At 44.2% G+C, this 23,189-nt stretch overlaps 1 protein-coding gene across 1 annotated transcript in view; it reads left to right on the forward strand.

The window, feature by feature from the left end:
• LOC139377059 (uncharacterized) overlaps window positions 1-21,200 on the forward strand; it is a 129,731-nt gene extending 108,531 nt beyond the window's left edge. Inside the window, exons 7-14 of the mRNA XM_071120108.1 lie at window positions 3,920-4,176; window positions 11,971-12,107; window positions 13,588-13,709; window positions 15,728-15,845; window positions 16,260-16,583; window positions 16,965-17,169; window positions 17,513-17,978; window positions 20,214-21,200. Coding sequence (XP_070976209.1) covers window positions 3,920-4,176; window positions 11,971-12,107; window positions 13,588-13,709; window positions 15,728-15,845; window positions 16,260-16,583; window positions 16,965-17,169; window positions 17,513-17,978; window positions 20,214-21,200 — 2,616 coding nt within the window. The remainder of the gene's footprint in view (window positions 1-3,919; window positions 4,177-11,970; window positions 12,108-13,587; window positions 13,710-15,727; window positions 15,846-16,259; window positions 16,584-16,964; window positions 17,170-17,512; window positions 17,979-20,213) is intronic.
• The last annotated feature ends 1,989 nt before the right edge of the window (window positions 21,201-23,189 follow it).

Genomic DNA, 23,189 nt, shown 5'->3' on the forward strand with positions numbered 1-23,189 from the left:
TCTCAGTTCATCACAATTACATAATAGTGTCTCTAGTCAGCCCGAAGGTTATCTTAAAAGCAGGTGAGGTGGCGATGATGGGACTGGGGGTTGGCATCCCTCTCTCACATCAAAACACATCTGCAGAGTAGAGGCAGATGGAGAGAGAGAGAGATGTATTATTTATTTTGTATTCTAACGTTGTTATTCATCATAAAAATCAGGAACGCGAAATGTAAAAACTGACCTTGGATCATTAACTCTGGGACTACTGCATCTCTATCTCTATTTCAATGTAAAGCATCTCTTTAAAAATACTTCCTGTTGACCTGACCAATTGACCTCTCACCTCTGATCATGCTGTGCCCTCTATGTAGCCAGTTTAAATGCGGGAGGGTTTCACCGACAGAGATTATATAACCTAGAGGATTTAGGGAGAAGAGGAGAGAGGGATGAAGTGAAGGAGGGAGACTGTTATTGAGAAAATAAGGTAGTTAAAGAGACAGTGTTCAACAGAAATATGTGTGTGGCCTCACCTGGATTCCACACCACACTAAGTGGCTGCAGAGAACTTTATGCTGAAAACATGAATGGACACACGAGGACAAACAATATAGCGTAGTTATAGGAATAATGAAGTGTCTTACTATTCTCCATGGTTGGCCCTCTTGTCTAGTCATTGAAGGTGGAAGGAGCCACAGTTATACACCTGCTTACTGCACAACACAATCCATTCATCAGATTGATACATGAGTGTGTAGGTGTGGGTTATAGGGTGTTCTACATTTGTTTCAATATGGGTGATTTAAAATAGCCTGTTTTGTTTTTGTACAGACGTCACACCCTTACCTAAACACCACCCTCACCTGAGAAGTAGACATCAAAGGGAGAGAAACTGGGAATTGAATAACTGCAGTTGATGTAGCTAAGTAAATGGAAGAATACTCTCATTGCAATGTGAATGGCTCTTAAAAGAGCCTTTGGTTGTGCATAGTGTAGTCTATAGTGTTGCCAGGGAACAGCACCCTCTTCAAAGAGGTAGGAGGTGAAGATCTCCCACACGGATTGCCTCCCCTGCTGTGTTGTTGGACCCCATCCTTGAGACATCCTGCTGAGCAGTAGACTTCTCCTCTGGCACATGCCGGCGAGCTTCAGATCCCCTCCTGGTCCTCGTGTCCATCCTCATGAAGTTATGCAGGACACCGGTAGCCTTCACACACCTGAATTCCTCAAGGAGGCTGTCCCAGATGGCCCTGGTCACCCAACCGTGCAGTGCCCTACACGTTAACCGTAGGCAATCGTTTTGAAGGAATCTCCAGTTACAAGGTATCTGTAGGAATATGGAAGACAATGTAATTATTAGAGATATTTACATCACCAGGTCATTGTGGATTACGTTGGATTGATAGATGCATGGACACACATATGTGCATGTGTAGCATGTGTCAATAACAGGATCATATCAAGGATAGCATCACAAATGAATACATAAATACCACTTGAAGCTTGATGATGAGTTGATTTGTATCAGCTGTGCAGTGCCAAGGCAAAAACAAAAACGTGCCCCCCTTTGAGTTCCCAGGACCAGGACTGAGAACCACTGCTCTTCATTGGGCCCTCTTCATCCGCAGACAGGCTTTCATAGCTCTCTGAGGCCAGAAAACCTCACAAGAAATTACACCGCACTGAATATTATGTTGCTATCATCTCCGTCCTCAATTCTAGGGACTGGAACTACTCAAAAGTACCTGCCCTATCCAGAATAGCCTGCACTCTCCCTTCTTTGACAGCTGGAGCTGCTATCATTTCACCCTCCTCCATGGCTGTTAGCTAGCTACCTACAAATGCATTTGGAGTTTGTTGTTTTACAGTGATAAATACATCAAGATAGCTAGCTAATATGAAGTTAGATAGATGGTGATATTTCATTCACTTGGCTAGCAATCTATACAGTATGTGAAGTTGGCTAGATAGCTAGCTAGCCAACCAGCTATCTCATTCAGCAGCTCATCTGAGTTAGCCTGCACTGTTAGCCTGCTAGTCTAATAATTCATTTAAAAAAAAAAAAACATTTTCAACATGAATTGACTTACTTGAATAGGTTCTCCCAGCCATGTGGACAATTGGAAACAGGGCAGCAAAGTGTGTTTGTCACCAGAGTGTTTTAGAGGATATTACTATTGAACTATCTACCCATTTAATAACCAGACCTTCATACAAACCTGCTATGCTGAATTCTTGACACACAATCAAACATGCTGCTATATGCTGCCAGCACTTCAACAAGCAAGTCACAATGTGCGGCCTAAGCGGCACGCTGCAATTTACTGCTATCTAGTGTACATGTACCGGGAGAGTGAGAGTGGGAGAGTGAGAGTGGGAGAGTGAGAGACAGAGAGAGTGAGAGAGTGGGAGACTGAGAGACTGAGAGAGTGTGAGTGGAAGAGTGAAAGAGAGAGATGGAGAGAGAAAGCAGCATAGGATGAGGAAGTGAGACAGAAAAAGGGAGGTGGTGGTTGTGATAAGTGCTTTCTCTAAGCCTGAGCGAGAGAAAGAGATGAGTGTGTGTTCTGGGTGTCAGAGATGGACCTCTACACACTAGGATGGGAGTGGAGACTGTGATGGAGTGCATGGGAGAGAGGGAGGGCGGGAGGAATGAAGGAACGGGGAAGGGAGGGAGTGGGTGATAAGTGTGTGTTCACAGTGTAAGTGACATCTCTCCTCCTCAGACAGATTGTCTCTCTCTCCCTCTAATGGGATCCTGTTAGAGAACCTTTCTCTCTGTCTACCCCCTCACTCCCTCTCTCTCACTCTCCCTGGCTCTCTCTCTCTCTGACATTTCCCTTTTTCCTACTTCGAAATCTTTCCGGTATTGCCTATATTTCAATATCTGTGCCCTTCAATTCCCCTTTTCTCACTGCATCGTTTTTAATCAATCTCTGTCCTGTTAAGATTACAGATTTCTTGTAAGAGAATGCAGTTCTTAACAACTGTGAGAAGAATAAAAAAAGAGGGGAGATCAGAAAGAAGAGAAAAAGATCCAGATTTTCCTCCAAGAGGGACATTCAAAGATAGTTTTTTTCACTCATGCGTTGAATATTGCTCATACCAAATCACTCTATTTATTCCTAGTCCAGTCCAGTCTGCATGTTTCTGCCAATCATACTGACTCCATCCAATATTGGCATGTAAGAAAACCTCAGAGCGCTGTTTTTAACCAAACCCAGCCGTGTCGCTCTCCAGAATGTAATCAAGGTAGGGCTTTGCCCCCACTAGCAATCACCTCTCCTGATCTGATCAGAGACGAGCTCATTCCTAGAGGAACCCTCCTGCTAAGAGAAACCACAATGAGCAGCCAGCCAGAAAGATAGACAGGCAGACAGTCATAACGTCTCAGCAGATGCCAGATTCAGACGAGATTGGAGCTGTATCATGAAACCCTCACAGCTTCCTACTTGTCTGACTACATCTGTGAATGTAATAGCATGGGTACATGATATGCCTGTACGTAACCAGGTCAATGCATCATACTTGATGCTGATGCTTAAGTTTCTACCACTGAATAAAACATACCTTTGCGAAATGTCAATATGATTTTATTTTCACAATCAAGGTGAGCTTATTGCATTTGTATGGAAATGTGTATGTTTCTACACCATACCCAGGAGCATACATGAGAATGTGAACACATTAACTCACGGTGTTGTAAAGGGAAAGTGTGATACAATATCACTTGGCAATGTTACACTACAGAACCAACATGTAGTTACTGTAACCTCTCTCTCTCTCTCTCTCTCTCTCTCTCTCTCTCTCTCTCTCTCTCTCTCTCTCTCTCTCTCTCTCTCTCTCCAACCAAATCAAATAGTATTTGTCACATACACATATTTAGCAGATGTTATTGCGGGTGTATCAATAACTGTCCCTCACTCCCTCTCTGCAGGCTGTGGACTATGAGAGTCGTAGCTCCTACTCTTTCTCCGTGGAGGTGTTGAACCCCATGGTGGACCCTCGTTTCCTCCGCCGTGGGCCATTTAAGGACCGCGCCTCCATCCGGGTGGCCGTGCTGGACGCAGACGAGCCGCCCCGCTTCTCCCGGGCTCGCTACCGTATGGATGTGTCGGAGAACTGCCCTCCCGCCTGCACCGTGGGACGGGTTAGTGCTGTGGACCCTGATACTGGACTCACCAATAACATCAGGTACTGGACTAGAGTGGATCCTATACAGACCAGGGGAGAACTTCTGTCCCCTCTCATTGAAGGCCGGAAGTTCAAGGCCGACCGGGATCCTCCATTATAGTGAACCGGAAAACCTCAACGGGAAACGGGCCATCTTTGTATAAATCAGGGATGGGCAACTTTGATGGGGGTGGGGGCTATCATGAGGGGCCTCAGTACCCATACCCACACATGCTCAGAGCCAGCCTTAGTCTTTTGGGGGCCCTAAGTCAAATATAGGTTTTGGGGCCCCCCACCTTGAAAGCAAAACATTTTAGCGGACTCTTCTTGCAGTTATAATTCTATACATTTTGTCATGGGGCGGAGAGAAATTTTGCAGTACAAGTATAGATAGCTGTACAAGTTTAGATAGCTGGCCGCTAGACTAATTTACCAATCAATTTTTCTTTTGCTGATATGGGCTAATTTTGGAACTGTCAACGACTGGCATAACAAGAGAAAAACCCTGACCGAGGGTCCACCCTGGTCGGCCTTCAACTTGAGATCCTCAATGAGAGGGGTCAGCACTGAGCTAGCCTGCAACGTTAATTCCTGGACTAGCTCAAACTGCACGTTATATCTTGAAAATATTCCCCATGAGATGCCATCTTAGTCACTAAAATCAACTTCCTTGACTTCAAGTGCGCTATTCAGGCTTCACATAGAAATGAATGGTGTGACGTCATTGATGGGTTTATCCATTTATGTATGCCATCTATGATATAGACAGACAGACTGAAAGACAAACAAGCATGTGCAAACGTACACATGCACACACTAAGAAAGGTGCAAGGCAAAATGATCTTTATATGTACAGTGCCTTCGGAAAGTATTCAGACCTCTTGGTGTTTTCCAAATTTTGTTAAATTACAGCCTTATTCTAAAATGGATTAAAAATATATGTATCCCTAGTCTACACATAATATCCCATAAAGAACCAAGCGAAAACAGTTTTTAGAAATGTTTGCAAATCTATTAATTTACATAAGTATTCAGACCCTTTGCCATGAGACTCGAAATTGAGGTGCATCCTGTTTCCATTGATCATCCTTGAGATGTTTCTACAACTTGATTGGAGTCCAGCTGTGGTAAATTCAATTGATTGGTCGTGATTTGAAAAGGCACTCACCTGTCTATTTAAGGTCCCACAGTTGACAGTGCATGTCAGAGAAAGAAAACAAGCCATGAGGTCAAAGGAATTGTCCTTAGAGCACCGAGACAGGATTGTGTCAAGGCACAGATCTGGGTACAAAAAATGTCTGCAGCATTGAAGGTTAGAAGAAACCCTAACCCCAAGAAAACAGCGGTTTCCATCATTCTTAAATGGGAGAGGTTTGGAACCATCAGGACTCTTCCTAGAGCTGGCCACCCGGCCAAACTGAGCAATTGGGGAAGAAGGGCCTTGGTCAAGGTGGTGACCAAGAACCTGATGGTCACTCTGACAGAGCTCTAGAGTTCCTCTGCAGAGATGGGAGAACCTTCCAGAAGGACAACCATCTCTACCAAATCAGGCCTTTATCTTAGTGGCCAGACGGAAGCCACTCCTCAGTAAAAGGCACATGACAGACAGATTTGAGTTTGCCAAAAGGCACCAAAAGACTCTCGGACCATGAGAAACAAGATTCTCTGCTCTGATGAAACCAAGATTGAACTCTTTGACATGAATGCCAAGCGTTAAGACTGGAGGAAACCTGGCACTTTCCCTACGGTGAAGCATGGTGGTGGCAGCATCATGCTGTGGGGATATTTTTCAGCAGAAGGGACTGGGATACTAGTCAGAATTGAGGCACAGATGAATGGAGTAAAGTACAGAGAGATCATTGATGAAAACCTGCTCCAAAGCTCTCAGGACCTCAGACTGGGGCAAAGGTTCACCTTCCAACAAGACAATGACCATAAGCACACAGCCAAGACAACGCAGGAGTGGCTTCGGGACAAGTCTCTGAATGTCCTTAAGTGGCCCAGCCAGAGCCCGGACTTAAACCCGATCAAACATCTCTGGGGAGACCTTAAAATAGCTGTGCAGCAAAGCTCCCCATCCAATTTTACTAGGCAAGTCAGTTAAGAAACAAATTCTTATTTGCCTAGGAACAGTGGGTTAACTGCATTGTTCAGGGGCAGAACAACAGATGTACCTTGTCAGCTCGGGGATTCAAACTTGCAACCTTTTGGTTACTATCCCAACACCCTAACCACTAGGCTACCCTGCCGCCCTGATCTGCAGAGAAGAATGGGAGAAACTCCCCAAATACAGGTGTGCCAAGCTTGTAGCGTCATACCCAAGAAGACTTGATGCTGTAATCGCTGCCAAAGGTGCTTCAACAAAGTCCTGAGTAAAGGGTCTGAATACTTATATAAATGTTATGTTTCCATGTTTCTTTTTTTATAAATTTGCACAAATGTATAAAAAAAAACGTTTTGCTTTGTTATTATGGGGTATTGTGTGTAGATTGATGAGGAGGGAAAAACCCATTTAATCCATTTTAGAACAAGGCTGTAACGTAAAACAACATGTGGAAAAAGTCAAGGGGTCTGAATACTTTCTGAAGGCACTGTATGTTCTCTTCAGAAATGCTTATGTTGCCTCTGTTGCCTCCCTGTTGTGCAGTCTGTCTTTGCATCTTCTCTGCTGTCACTCCAAAGTGTTAATTGCTGTTTTCTTCCTATGTCCACTACACTCACCTCTGACCTGTCTCTGCATAGCATCCTTTCCCCACAACACTGGTATCAGAAGACCACACTGCCAGTGCTGGGCCCAGCAGCATCCTAGTTGTGAATGAATAAACACATTTATTAGATGAAGAAGAACGATTACTAAATAAATGCCTAATAGATGAGTATTGGCTCATAATACCTTGTGAAAGCCTTACTACTAATATTGCTGTAATACATGTCCCTCCCTATCCTAAGGGTTAATTATTATTACATATATAATATAGAGCCAAAATATCAATTAACTGGTAGTACATGCGTCAGTGTCTCTCTCTCTCTCTCTCGCATGCACTTTCTCTCTGGTTTCTCCCTACGTCCACTACACTTGACTGTTGCAGCTGAGCTGTCTGTGCTGTTAAGTCTAGAATAACTGGGACCAGGGGAACACACTACACTGGCTGTGCTGTGCCCAGCAATATCCTAGCCTAGGTGTGCCTTGTTGAAAGTTAATTTGTGGACTTTCTTTCCTTCTTAATGCGTTTGAGCCAATCAGTTGTGTTGTGACTAGGTAGGGGTGAATATACAGAAATGAGCCCTATTTGGTAAAAGACCTAGTCCATATTATGGCAAGAACAGCTCAAAGAAGCAAAGAGAACAGTCCATCATTACTTTAAGACATGAAGGTCAGTCAATCCGTAAAATGTCGAGAACTTTGAAAGTTTCTTCAAGTGCAGTCGCAAAAACCATTGGGCGCTATGATGAAACTGGCTCTCATGAGGACTGTCACAGGAAAAGAAGACCCAGAGTTACCTCTGCTGCAGAGGATAAATTCACGTGAGTTAACTGCACCTCAGATTGCAGCTAAAATAAATGCTTCACAGATTTCAGGTAACAGACACATTTCAACATCAACTGTTCAGAGGGGACTGCATGAAACAGGCCTTCATGGTCGAATTGCTGCAAAGAAACCACTACTAAAGGACACCAATAATAAGAAGAGACTTGTTGGAAAAGCGCGTTCCTCATGAAGCTGGTTGAAAGAATGCCAAGAGTGTGCAAAGCTGTCATCAATGCAAAGGGTGGCTACTTTGAAGAATCTCAAATATAATATATATATATATATATATATATATATATATATATATATATATATATATATATATATATATATATGTATTTCATAGTTTTGATGTCTCCACTGTTATTCTACAATATAGAAAATAGTACAAATAAAGAAAAACCCCCTGAGTGAATATGGGTTTACAAACATTTGACTGGTTCTGTATATTAGACAAGAAGAAAATCATGGAATAAATGCGTTGTAGATGACCATTGGCTTATATAATACATTTTAAAAAGCCCAATTATCAATTTAAAAGTAGTGCATTTCAAGTGTTCCTCCCTGCCTGCCCACATAGCTACGTGTTTACAGTGCCTTAAGAAAGTATTCATACCCATTAACTTATTCCACATTTTGTTGTGCTACAGCCTGAATTCAAAATGGATCCTATGTATATTTTTTATCTCTCACCCATCTGGACACAATACCCCACAATAACAAAGGGAAAACATGTTTTTAGAAATGTTTGCAAATGTATTCAAATTAAATACAGAAAATACTTGGAGTCTTTTTGGGTAAGTCTCTTAAGAGCTTTGCACACCTGTATTGTACAATATTTGCCCATTATTCTTTTGAAAATTCTTCAAGCTCAGTCAAGTTGATTTGTTGATCATTGCTAGACAGTCATTTCCAGGACTTGCCATAGATCTTCAAGCCGATTTAAGTAAAAACTGTAACTAGGCCACTCAGGAACATCCAACATTCTTTTTATCCCAAAAAACTTCGTAGTCCTTGCCCGATGACAAGCTTACCCAATACGTGACACAGCCACCACCATGCATGAAAATATGATGAGTGGTACTCAGTGATGTGTCGATTTGCCCCAAACATAACGGTTTGTATTCAGGACAAAAAGTTAATTTCTCTGCAACAAACGGGATGCATGTTTTGGAATATTTTAGTTGTGTACTGGCTTCCTTCTTTTCACTCTGTCATTTAGGTTAGTATTGTGGAGTAACTACAATGTTGTCGATCCATCCTCCGTTTTCTCATATCACAACCATTAATCTCTTATAACTGTTTTAAAATCACCATTGGCATGGTGAAATCCCTGAGCAGTTTCCTTCTTCTCCGACAACTGAGTTAGGAAAGACGCCTGTATCTTTGTAGTGACTGGGTGTAATTGCCCCAATAGTCCTTTATACATGATGACTTGTGTTTAGCAAAAAGCACTGTATAAATGTTGAATAGATGGCTATTGCCTTACCTACATAAAAGCCAATCTAATGGCTTGTTAGACTATTTTGCTGGTAGCCTAGTATCTAAATGTTCCTCCGAATCCCCCCTTCACTAATTAGCCTACTATAATAGGTATGAAATATATTTCATACAATATACAGACGAAATATTAGGCCTAACTGGCAGCACTAGGCTACATGGTCTGTGTCAGTGTACGTAAATGTGTCTTTCTCCTTTTTCTTCCTACCTCGACTGCACTACAGTAGCTTATCTGTCATTTATCACAGACAGAGCACTCAAACCAGCAGAGCCTGAACTCGTAGCAAATAAGTTGTTTCATTTCACACATTCAGCAGCATCAGCCTCAAGTGCTTTTTTTTTTTTTGCTCTCTAACTTTTTTGGGCAAAACACCTTTTCGTTTTGACTGAGTGACTGACACAGTGGCGATTTTAGCATATAAATCTTGGTAGGGGAAAACCAATTGTTTAAAAAAAAAAATGCATGCCAGGAAAGCCACAACACAACACTAAACAATACATGAATTGCACTATAACGTTGACAAACGGTGCCCACAAACTGTTAGGGCCTACATAAAACTGTCCCAACAGCAGAGCTTTATTTTCAGCACCATGTAGTGAATCCTTACCACTGCTACACCTGGCTATCAGCAGAGCCTTTTGTCTGGCAGCGAAATAGTTTATTCAGCCTCGTTTACTGCCTTTAAAAAAAAACATAGCTGATATGGCTGACTTGCTTAAACAAATGTGTTTTTTCTACTGACAATTGAGATGTACAAACTAAGGCATAAGGGGCAATCCATAATTTTAGATTAAGACAATAATGAGCGAGTTAGGGCAGACTTAGTCAATATAACTATTTGTTCAGCACTTTTGAAATGTACAGCGACAGAATTCAGAACTTGGGCCGTTCTTACAGTATTCTCCCTGTACCCCAAGTCAGAACTGTATGATAAATAAAGGGGGCATATAAGCAGACAATGAAAGCTCTTACAATATTTGATGATGACATTTCTCTAAAACAGGCTCTAGGCTACATGTGTACCACCAAGTCAGAACAGTAGGCTAAGTTATGAGGGGAAAAGGGAGCAAATTATTAGGGTGAGGCACATGGGCTCCTAACAGCTTTCTACACAACATACACTTGGTATTACTTTGTTAGCTACAGTATACATATATCCATGACATATATCAAAATATATGCAGCAGCATGAAATACCTTTTTGGACTCACCTTGTTGTGCTGTGCTCACTTGAATAGGATGATGGTGCGGCAGTCCTCCTTGTTGGCAAATTTTGTCATGAAACTTTGTCATCAAAGTCTGGCATTCTCTGGATTTTATGGCGCTTTCAAGACAACTGGGAACAAAGGCGAATCATGACGTCAGTGATCTTCAGGTCGGTGCTCTAGAAAGAGGCTTCAGTTCCCAACTTGCAAATCCGAGCTGGATGACCATTCAAAACGTATTTTCCCAGTCGGAGCTTGTTTTTTTAAAACAAATTCCCAGTTGTCTTGAACTCATTGAAGTCTGATATTTCCCTGTTCCTAGTTTCCAGTTGTTTTGAGCGTGGCAGAAGTCATGCTGGATTGACAGCATGGCCAATGTTTAATGTTTATACTTTTAAGCTTGGAAAAGAGACCCTTAAACCCAGACTTGGACCACACACCCACTCCACACACCCACTCCACACATCCACTCCACTGTATAGCAGGACACTGATTCCTTCCAAACCACTCATTGTTGAATTTGCAATTTACAACTTGTGTAATGTTTATGTCCAATGGCCTATGAGCACCGTTAGGTTTTATCTATAATTTCTCTTCATATGACAATTTCTCTTCATATGATTGAGAAGGATTTTCCAATAGATTGTCGACTTGATTCATGATGATGACTGCTAGCTTGCTTGCTAAGATTTTTAAAGTATGATGTTGACATGATCAGTCCAATCAAAGCTACGGTTGATATAATGTAATTTTATGTTGTTTTATCTGTGTCCAATGACCTTGAGCCTTAGTGGGCATGAATTTTTGAGCTCTCTGTGTAGATTTTGCAGTGACGTAGTGTCCCCATGAGTGACAGAACACTGAGCCAATCCTGGCACAACTATTTTATTTTTTTAACTGTTATTTAACTAGGCAAGTCAGTTAAGAACAAATTTGTATTTACAATGACAGCCTACCCTGGCCAAACCCAAACAACTTTTGTGCACTGCCCTATGGGACTCCCAATCACAGCCAGATGTGATACAGCCTGGATTCGAACCAAGAATTGTAGTGATGCCTCTTACACTGAGATGCAGTGCCTTAGACCGCTGCGCCACTAGAGAACATTACCAACCCCCACGCTCCGTATTTTCCACTGGCTGCCCCACCACAGAAAGCACTGAGCTAGGCTGAAACACCAATCAGAAAACCGTTGCCCACTGATTAGCAAAACGCTCAATGTGGATGATCATGACAATTATGACAAAGTCATTAAAAAAACTGGCTCATGGGCTCCTGACCATGTCCATTTTTTAAAGTGTTATATGTATAAATGTTTTTTTGTTTTTTGGACCCCCAATAAAATGGTCCGGCCCTTCTGGCATTTGCCAGTATTGCCAGACGGCCAATCCGCCAATGAACGGTAGTTAGAACGTCCATTGAGATATTTAGATAAGTCAGATCGTATCGACTACGATAATTTGCGATAGTAATTCCCCGGCCATTTATATCCTTATCTTTTTCTTTCTCTCTCCCTCTCTTCTGCCCCTCTCTCTCTCTCTTGGTCCCCTCCCACCTCCCCATCTCTCCATCTCTCCCAGGTTCTCTATTGATCCCCAGTCAGATCCAGAGGCTCTGTTCCGTATCACCCCGGACAGCGGCCTCATCACCACGGCCATGGAGCTGGACCGTGAGCGCGAACAATGGCACAACATCACCGTCATCGCCACACAGAGAGGTCAGAGGGCACACATTTGTCATCATTTAGGGCTAGAAGTTTTTCCCGATCACTTGATCTGACCAGGATTAACTCTACACTAGCTATAGTCTACCTTTTCACCCTAGTCATTACACCTATAAACCCTCATAAAATGAAGTCGTAGAGAGCTGAAATACAATACACTCCACTAAGCAGCTTTACTCGATATGTCTTGATGGCTTATATTAGCTACACAGTGCCAGTGGTACTATCAGTAGCAGCACTGTAGTGCCCCAATGCTTCATTCATGGTGATAGTAACAGGGCTTATAGCAATGTTAGCACCAAGTGTGAAATGAGGGGAAATCAATGGAGGGCAACCACCTTGGATGGGAGACAGCAGATCCTAATTAAACTACCATTTCCACCAGCTAAGAAAAATCCCAAATGATCCCCTTAAAGTCATATCAGTTAGTGGTAACACAGTAGTACCAACAGTAGTGGTTAGTGTGGTGACAGTGCTAGTCTTTATTTAGGCAGTGCTACTGGCCGGCGTTGCAGTGGGTCTTCAGTAGTTGTAATGCTGCTGCCAGAGTTGATTAATGAGCTCCATAGAGTAAACCAGACCGTTGGAGGCGGTATCAGTATTGCTAACTGTCTCTTCTCTCAGTGGCCAGAGGCAGCCTCTCTCCTCTGCTCTCACTGTGCCTGCCACGACACTAGGAGCTCATTGCTTGCAATGTGGACCTAAGGCTTCCGTCCATAACATGGTGTTACTGCTCAGAGTGTGTGAACACAGTCCAAAGAGACTGCCCAAAAATGTGTGTGTGTGTGTGTGTGTGTGTGTGTGTGTGTGTGTGTGTGTGTGTGTGTGTGTGTGTGTGTGTGTGTGTGTGTGTGTGTGTGTGTGTGTGTGTGTGTGTGTGTGTGTGTGTGTGTGTGTGTGTGTGTGTGTATATACGGGACTCATGTGAGCAGTGCAAACTATGAGTCAGTGCCTTCCAAAGTGTGTGTGGGTGTGTGAATGCAGTGTGGACTCCGTCCCAATCCATTTAAACTGTGCCCTGATATAACTGCTTTGCATGAATGTCGGCTCTCCTTACGAGCATATTGTCATTGTTTGATGCTGGCGCTTTGAAAAGTCAGTTTGATGTGGAAAGAGAGCGATGCTTCTGCATTGCTTGCTGTTTGGGGTTTTAGGCTGGGTTTCTGTACAGCACTTTGAGGTGTCAGCTGATGTACGAAGATATAAATACATTTGATTTGATGGAGGCCCTAATTCCAACGCTCAATCTTAAAATACAGCAATAACCCCCAGATTCAGCCAGATTGATAAAACATCACATGACAAATGTTATGTTTACATTAGATTCAAACCAAATCTATTGAAGGCAGCCATGTAGGCTAGGTCACGAGGACACCTTAGCGGATTGATCAGCAGAGTTGAGATGCGTTGCCCACTCTGCGGTCGTGAAATGCTCTCTGTAGTGACACAGATGTCCCTGGTTCCTCTCCCCCAGACAACCCCAGCCAGGTGTCCAGAGTGGTGGTGACCATAGAAACGCTGGACCTGAATGACAATGCTCCCGAGCTGGACAGAAAATACACAACAGCCATGTGTGACTCATCAGCCACCGGACAGGTCAGTCAGAGATAGAGTGTGTGTGTGTGTGCGTGTGTGTGTGTGTGTGTGTGTGTGTGTGTGTGTGTGTGTGTGTGTGTGTGTGTGTGTGTAAAAAGTCTTTGAATGTTCTTGTCGATTCCTTCGATCATTTCGTCCACGCTTCCGTCTTTCTGCCTCTATTTCTGTCTTGCTTTTTCCACGTTCCCATGTTGTCTCTGTTCCAGTAATTTGTTGTCTTTGTCCGTCTGTTCCTTCTCTCTGTGTTTGTGTTTATTACCTCTTTTGTGTGCCTGTGTCTTTGTTGTTCTGTCTCACGATCTGTGAATCTACAGGAACCGTCTTGCAGGGAAGTAATCCATCAGCCAACTGTTGTACACTGAACAAAAAGATCAGCGAAACATGTAAAGTGTTGGTCCCATGTTTCATGAGCTGAAATAAAAGATCCCAGAAATGTTCCATATGCACAAAAAGCTTATTTCTCTCAAATTTGGGGCACGCATTTCTTTACATCCCTGTTAGTGAGCATTTCTCCTTTGCCAAGATAATCCATCCACCTGACAGGTGTGGCATATCAAGAAACTGATTAAACAGCATGATCATTACACACGTGCACCTTGTGCTGGTGACCATAAAATGCCACTCTAATGCAGTTTTGTTAGACAACACAATGCTAGAGACGTCTCAAGTGTTGAGGGAGAGTGCAATTGGCCTGCTGACTGCAAGAATGTCTACCTGAGCTGTTACCAGATAATGTAACGTTCATTTCTCTACCATAAGCTGCCTCCAATGTCATTTTAGAGAATTTGGCAGTACATCCGACCGGCCTCACAACCACAGACCACATGTATGGCGAACGGTTTGCTGATGTCAACGTTGTAAAAATAGTGCCCCCCTAGTGGCGGTGGGATTATGGTATGGGCAGGCATAAACTACGGACAATGAACACAACAATGTCAATTTGACATTTCTCATGCCGTGATGAGATGCTGAGGCCCGTTCTCGTGCCATCTGCCATCAAGTCATGTTTCAGCATGATAGTGCACGGCCCCATGTTGCAAGGATCTGTACACAATTCCTGGGACCTGAAAATGTCTCAGTTCTTCCATGTATCATGCCGCATGAGGCAAATGGTGGGTCACACCAGATACTTACTGGTTTTTTGATCCACGCCTCTACCTTTTTTTTAAGGTATCGCTGACCAGCAGATGCATATCTGTATTCCCAGTCATGTGAAATCCATAGATTAGGGCCTAATGAATTTATTTCAATTGACTGATTTCCTTAAATGAACGGTAACTCAGTGAAATCTTTGAAATTGTTGCATTTATTTTTGTTCAGTATGTAATGTAATTTTCTAAAGACATTAAAACAGAGAAAATAAAGTTTCTAATGTATAAACCCTTTCAAAATGAGAGCCCTTAGCTACTGCATAACTCAGAAACTTTCTAACATCTTAATCCTGGTCTGAATCACTGCACTAGCACTAATGCACTCTAAAGTCCATTAAAGAGGTATGTTGTATTGCCTGTTCTCCACAGGCAGTATTTTAAGAGAGTCCCAATGGTTTAAACTGAGATAATATTCACTAGATCGAATAAGATAATTTATTTTCTAAGTGCATCTTCACAGTCGGAATCCAGGCTTAGTAGATTGTATACGGAAAGCCAAACCAGTCATTCCCTCCTCTGTTATGGCTAGATATACTTTAATTACTTCCTACTTGGTATTAAAGGTTTTGTCTAGCAGTCTGTTTGTTTTGATTAGGTAAATGCTGAACTCTTGCACAGGGATGTGGGCGATAGTTAAAGGAATGCGTTGTTACAAAGTACTCTTTCTCAATCTCTATTATTTTTCTCATATCCCCCTCCTATCTCTTCTACCTCTGCTGCTATCTATCTTTCTCTTTTCTCTTTCTCTTCTTGTCTGTGTGTGTGTCTCTCTCTCTCCGACCTCCCCCTCCCCCATCCTCCCTCCAACCTCCCAATCGTTCCTCCTCTGTGTCTGGTCTCACATTCTCTCTTATCTCTCCCATTCAGGTGGTGCAGGTGTTGCGTGCGATTGATAGAGATGAGGGAGGGAATGACAGCGCTGTCTATTTCAGCATCCCTCCAGAGTCCAGCGTCGCCCTCAACTTCAGCATCAGGGACAGTGGAGGTGTGTATAGTCTCTCTCCTTTCCTTTCTCTACGTCTCTCTCTCACACACGCGTCCCATCTCGCTCCCCCCGCTCTGTCTGGCCCCCTCTCTCCCACACACACTCCTCTCCCCCCTCTTCTCTCTCTGTCTCTACCTATCTCCTCTACCATCCATCTCACAGCCTCCGTGCCTTCAAATGTTTACATCTTTTATCCTCCTCCCCTTTTGTTTCCCCTGTTGTTTACCTCTGCCTCTACTCTACATCCATATTTTCCCAATGCTTTCGGACACATCCTCTGAGGGAAGCTGTGGGAAGCTATGGGAATAACGTTATATAGTAGAGATTTCTTTCAATTAAATTCAGTTGTGTTACTTGTGTTTTTTTTTACCCCTCTAATGTTGTATTTCCCTCTTTCTCGCTCTCTTCCTCCAGGCCCCACCGCCACCCTGTTGCTCTTGTCGCCCCTGCAGCCCCTCTCCCGCTCGTCCTCCTCCTCCCTCACGCTGCACGTCCCCCTGGTACTAAGGGACGGGACATCTGGCCTGACCTCCACCGGGACGGTCACCGTGTCCGTTTGCCCCTGCCTGAGAGGAGGGGCCCGGGCTGGGGAGAAGGAGAGGCAGGAGAGGCAGACGGAGGGAGACTGGGAGTGGGAGAGAGAGACGGTGTGTGTCCCCCAGCAGTCCACCTCTCCTTCCCCTGGGCTTAGCACCGCCGCCCTGCTGGCCATCCTGGCCTGTGTTGCCACTCTGCTGGGTAAATATACTCAATCCTGGTCTCAGAGACCCAGATCCATAGGGTGTGCACTGCAGGCTTTCGTTACAACACACTAGCACACCGTATCCAACCAATCAAGACTTGATGATTAGTTGGTTAGTTATTCTACTGGGAAACACAAACCTAATTTACATCAAATTGCATTGGAATTTTACTGGGAATGACCTCCTGAATGCCTACGTCGTTCCAATTCCAATGTGACTGGGTTAGTACAGTACACAGTGTATCTATGTCTGACTGGCTGTGGCTCTAAGTCAATTACTGATTTTAGCATACAGGGCAGAGATATGCTATACCAACACTCTAATCTGCCCCTTTCCAGTGTTTGTTTACTCTCTCTCTCTCCCTCCCCACCCCCAGCGGTCAGTGCCTTGTCCCTGTCCCTCCGCCGTCAGAAGCGGGACTCTCTGTCCCCCCTGGAGGAGGACGATGTGCGGGAGAACATCATCACCTACGACGACGAGGGTGGGGGTGAGGCCGACACGGCCGCCTTCGACATTGCAGCGCTCCAGAGCGCCCCCCACAGCTCACGCAGGGTATACCGCACCCTGGACAGCAGGAACATGTGAGTGTGTGTTTCATTGAAAGCTGTCCTGGGAAGAAACACAGGCAGACAAAACTCCAGTCCTCAAGAGTTCTCAGGAGTCTCTCTAAGACTGTATTGATCCACTTAGATCAGTTATTGCCTCAAAACTAATCAGCCTCCAATCTAAAAATAAGGAGGAAAACTATGACACTTTATTCTACACTTTGTTGGGCACCACTAACTTCCACTTTCCCTCAAGCATGGTCTATTGTGCTGTGTGATATATGTCTATGTTATGTTATCCCTCAATGGCATTTGTTTCTGTGTAAAGCTGCTGTAACATATAGTCTAGCCTTGTCACACCCTATCTTCTACCCCCCAGACGCTACTCCCAGCACGTCCAGGACAAAGCCCAGTCTTACAGCTGGGCCCAGAACCCAACCCTGGACCCGGCCTACTCCGGCCCTGGAGGACCCATGTACGGCCGCCTCTGCTACAGCAGCCATACCTTACCTGTTCTCCGACGTACTCCAGGGAGCCAGTTTGAGCCGGGCCTGGCTGAGCTGGCCTACCGCTTCCCCGGGGGCCAGCCGGACCACTCGTTGGTCATCCAGAATCAGGGGGCCATGGTGGGGGCCCTGGAGCCAGGGGCTGTGTACATAGGCCCAGCTGAAATGAGCAGCAGAGAGAGCAGAGACGGAACGGGCCCGCAGAGCGGGGTTAGCACCTCAGATGGAGGGACACCGCGGACCAATGACAGCCAGGAGAGAGGCGGAGGGGGAGCTATGAGCAACTGTACAGAGAACAGCAGCGAGCAGCAGAGCCAAAGTCAGGACTCAGTGGACATGGTAAGAGACAGACACTGTACAGTGCCTTGCGAAAGTATTCGGCCCCCTTGAACTTTGCGACCTTTTGCCACATTTCAGGCTTCAAACATAATGATATAAAACTGTATTTTTTTGTGAAGAATCAACAACAAGTGGGACACAATCATGAAGTGGAACGACATTTATTGGATATTTCAAACTTTTTTAACAAATCAAAAACTGAAAAATTGGGCGTGCAAAATTATTCAGCCCCCTTAAGTTAATACTTTGTAGCGCCACCTTTTGCTGCGATTACAGCTGTAAGTCGCTTGGGGTATGTCTCTATCAGTTTTGCACATGGAGAGACTGACATTTTGTCCCATTCCTCCTTGCAAAACAGCTCGAGCTCAGTGAGGTTGGATGGAGAGCATTTGTGAACAGCAGTTTTCAGTTCTTTCCACAGATTCTCGATTGGATTCAGGTCTGGACTTTGACTTGGCCATTCTAACACCTGGATATGTTTATTTTTGAACCATTCCATTGTAGATTTTGCTTTATGTTTTGGATCATTGTCTTGTTGGAAGACAAATCTCCGTCCCAGTCTCAGGTCTTTTGCAGACTCCATCAGGTTTTCTTCCAGAATGGTCCTGTATTTGGCTCCATCCATCTTCCCATCAATTTTAACCATCTTCCCTGTCCCTGCTGAAGAAAAGCAGGCCCAAACCATGATGCTGCCACCACCATGTTTGACAGTGGGGATGGTATGTTCAGCTGTGTTGCTTTTACGCCAAACATAACGTTTTGCATTGTTGCCAAAAAGTAAAATTTTGGTTTCATCTGACCAGAGCACCTTCTTCCACATGTTTGGTGTGTCTCCCAGGTGGCTTGTGGCAAACTTTAAACGACACTTTTTATGGATATCTTTAAGAAATGGCTTTCTTCTTGCCACTCTTCCATAAAGGCCAGATTTGTGCAATATACGACTGATTGTTGTCCTATGGACAGAGTCTCCCACCTCAGCTGTAGATCTCTGCAGTTCATCCAGAGTGATCATGGGCCTCTTGGCTGCATCTCTGATCAGTCTTCTCCTTGTATGAGCTGAAAGTTTAGAGGGACGGCCAGGTCTTGGTAGATTTGCAGTGCTCTGATACTCCTTCCATTTCAATAGTATCGCTTGCACAGTGCTCCTTGGGATGTTTAAAGCTTGGGAAATCTTTTTGTATCCAAATCCGGCTTTAAACTTCTTCACAACAGTATCTCGGACCTGCCTGGTGTGTTCCTTGTTCTTCATGATGCTCTCTGCGCTTTTAACGGACCTCTGAGACTATCACAGTGCAGGTGCATTTATACGGAGACTTGATTACACACAGGTGGATTGTATTTATCATCATTAGTCATTTAGGTCAACATTGGATCATTCAGAGATCCTCACTGAACTTCTGGAGAGAGTTTGCTGCACTGAAAGTAAAGGGGCTGAATAATTTTGCACGCCCAATTTTTCAGTTTTTGATTTGTTAAAAAAGTTTGAAATATCCAATAAATGTCGTTCCACTTCATGATTTTGTCCCACTTGTTGTTGATTCTTCACAAAAAAATACAGTTTTATATTTTTATGTTTGAAGCCTGAAATGTGGCAAAAGGTCGCAAAGTTCAAGGGGGCCGAATACTTTCGCAAGGCACTGTATATCCCAATCAGTGAATAAATGTTATCATTTGGTATGCTTAGTGCACTGCTGATTAAACAGGGTTCTGAGGGGAGATGCTGATGAATATGTATGTTTTTTTTATTTGATATATTTTGATTTAAAGAAGCTTTCTGCCCTTTCCTTTTTTAACGTTTTGTCTCTTGATTTTCTCCTCCTTCTTCATCCTCCTCTCACAGTGCACTATTAGCTCTTTCTAGTGCTCAATTAACCTCTGCTGCTTCTCTTACCTTCTCAACTCTGTTTCTCTTTCACTCTGCATCTTGCGCGCTGTCTGTCTATTCTTCTTCTGTCTCTCTGCCTTTTTGCTTTCTTCCTTCACGGCATCTCCTCTCTCTCCCTCATCTTCCTTATCTCCCTGTTTCTTTCTTTTGGCCTTTTACTTACGCTCCGGCTATCTGCTGTAATTATTTCTCCAATTCATCTCTCCATTCGTTCCCTTACAATTCTCTCTCCTCTCAACCGCAATATCACATCTTGTTCTCCTTTATCTTCTACTTCCACTTAACAGCGCCGTTCCCTTGCCCTGCCCCTGTCCCTGACTGACCCTCCTCCTCCTCCCCGTCCCCTACAGGTCCAGTCTGAGACCCTCCCCCGGGAGAGGGAGCACAGCCTGGTTCTGACCCGCTCTGGCTCCGTGGTTGGTCAGGGAGGTGCCTGGGTGTGTGACTCGGCCACCCTGCCCATGGCGGGCCGCAGAGCCTCCCGCGCAGGCCTCTCCCCCAAACGCTCCGGCTTAGCTGAAGGAGGTTCCTCTGGTGGTGGAGGTGGAGGCCCTGGGGCGAACGGCCCAGACAGCAAGTCTCAGCAGTCAGCCGCCCGCAACTACACCAGTGTCCTGCAGGGGGAGGCAGCGGGACAGAGGCAGGACTACCCTGGGAGCATGGGGAGGGGAGGGCTGGAGATTGGCAGCAACTTTGTGGTGGCCAGGCCGGACAGGGAGGGCGGAGGGATATCTCTGACTGGCACTTCTTGCGGGGGTATGTACCCAGAAGGGTTCATGACTGACTGGCGGGACAGGGTGGGTATTGGGGCATACATTTTAGGAAGAAGGGATATGACCCCCCAGATGCTGCCCTTCCCAGGGCAGCCCAGGGGTGCATATGGGGGCATCATGGGGTACGGGGCAGGGTGGGTCCCAGGGATAGAGGCAGGGAGAGGGGGTCCAGTACCAGGTGGTCACTCCTTGGCCCTCAGGGTGGGTGAGTTCCTCCGCCTTCGTCTGGCTCAGGTCACCTTTGACCCCTCGCAGCCTCCCTATGATTCAGTGCAGGTGTACGGGCTGGAGGGCACAGGGTCACGTGCAGGCTCCCTCAGTTCGCTGGAGAGTGAGGGAGAGAAGGATGCAGAGAAGGAGGAGTGGGGAGGAGGACTGGAGGAGTGGGGTCCACAATTTCAGGAGCTAGCCAAGCTGTTCCGAGATAGGGAGAAAGAAAAACAAGAGGAGACAGAGAAGGATGGGGAGGGAGGGGTAGAGAACAACAAAAAAGAGGCTGAAAAAGAGGAGGGGCAGAAAGAGGAGCAGTCTGGAGATGAGGGGAAAGACAGAGAGAATAAATGAGAGAGAATGAGAGGGAATGAGGGAAGGGTGGAAGAATGATTAAAAGGCAAGCAGAGTTAGAATAATGGGAAGAGAAGTTAACGGAGAGAGAGATGAAGAGGGAGAATAATAAAAAGAGACAGATAAAAATGAGCCCAGGGAAGCAAGGGCAGGGGAGGGAGTGATTGATGTAATTTAAAGCAATAAGTGGTGAAAGGCTGATACGTGTGAGCACAGATACTGAGACAATGTGCATGATGTTTCTCCACTAAGCAGCAACAATTTGTTAAGTGGTCTGGACAAAGAGAAACAACTTAAACATCCGAGACAGGATTTTCATTCAGCTCTACATCTATAGAAATAGAAAGAGGAGACAGGGAGTGAGCGAATGTGTTTCTTTGTTTGCGTGTGTGTGGGATGAGGGTGTGTATGTGAGAGAGAGAAATTGGAAACAAATTATTATTATTATTTTTTGGATGGGGGGGGGGGATGTGCAAGCAAAACAATACATTCAACAAGGAAGTATGTAAAATTAGGGTACCACACGGAGGAGAAGGGGACATAAGATGACCAAGACAGAGGGATAGAGAAGAAAGACAAAGAAGGAGAGAGAGAGAGAGAGAGAGAGAGAGGGGAAGAGAGATGATTGTGCAGAAACTGTTGCATTCACACCGTCCGCAGAGGCAGAAAAGTGAATAATTCAATTCACGACTTCATTCCAAATAAAAAACGATGAATCATTTAAATCGCTGAAAAAGTCGTATCACTGGAAAATACACATGTGAGAAGAAAAAAAAGGGATATGATATTCCCAGGCTTAGCTGAGTGTCGTTGTGTTTACAAACACAGGCTAGACATTTTTTTTAAAACACGTTTATTTTTTTTTGTGAAGCTTGCATTCAATTGCCACACTCTATTGCACAGAAAAGCTACCATTCCCTTTGTCACAAGGGGATTTATGGCTGAATTAAGATTAAATTGTCAACCCTGTCACGGTCAACCCTGTTACCGTCAAACGTGTTACTTTATTTGGAACTTAATAGGCACTTACTATATATGGCTTTTTTTCATTAACCTCTTGAGATGAGAAAACATGTTTTTTATCAAGATGAAAAAAATTCTGTAATTAGGTGGAATCAAAGTTTATTATGACCAAGTTATACTTCTCAAAAGGCACCGAATTGATGGAACGACCCACAACACCCACACACACTAAAGACTCATTTGTGTTATCAGGCATTGATTGTATAATAAATCACGAAAGCAAAAGTATTAACAAGATGCATTGAATCTATGTATGAATCTAATAAATCTCTTCTAAATCGATTATTTTACTGTATGTAGGGAGGAGAGGAGAGACATGACTATTTTTTATGCAAAACCTCCATCTACTCAATCAACATGTCTTGAGGACCAAGTCTGCATGATTTGAGCACAATCTCAACCAATCTCAACCGCCTATTCACACTCTGAAAACTCTTAACCGTCCAATCCGTAACTTCCATTTATCAGTGAAGAGTGTCAGAATGAAAACCAGCAGGCCCAGCGAACAGAAACAACTGGGCCCCGTAATGGTCAAAGGTTATAGGTCAATTTAAGAATGAGCTGGGATTTCAGCTGGAATGCACTTTTATACTGTGTGGCGTTCAATACTAGACTATGAATAATGTCAGATCAAGTTTTTTTTAACGTTTTTTTTTTTAAGAAGATGTCTATGGACGATAACTACTGTTCTACTGTATGTGAATGCATTTGTAAATATCAGTGAATATCCTTGTTAAAAGAGAAGATAATTGTCCCCCCCAAAAAATGTAAGTGGAAAAACTGTCACGTTTGAACAGAGCACTGTTGGGACAACTTAGACCTGGCCTAGATTCATATTTCAACCAGACTGGACTTGATTTACCTGACCCTGAACTAAACTGGCACGATGTACTTTACATTAGGACAGACCAGAATATCGTGTGCCTAACACAACATTCTTGTGGAAAAGCAAAGTATTCAAATAGG

Source organism: Oncorhynchus clarkii, chromosome 20 (assembly GCF_045791955.1).
Source record: "Oncorhynchus clarkii lewisi isolate Uvic-CL-2024 chromosome 20, UVic_Ocla_1.0, whole genome shotgun sequence".
Taxonomy (NCBI): Eukaryota; Metazoa; Chordata; class Actinopteri; order Salmoniformes; family Salmonidae; genus Oncorhynchus; species Oncorhynchus clarkii.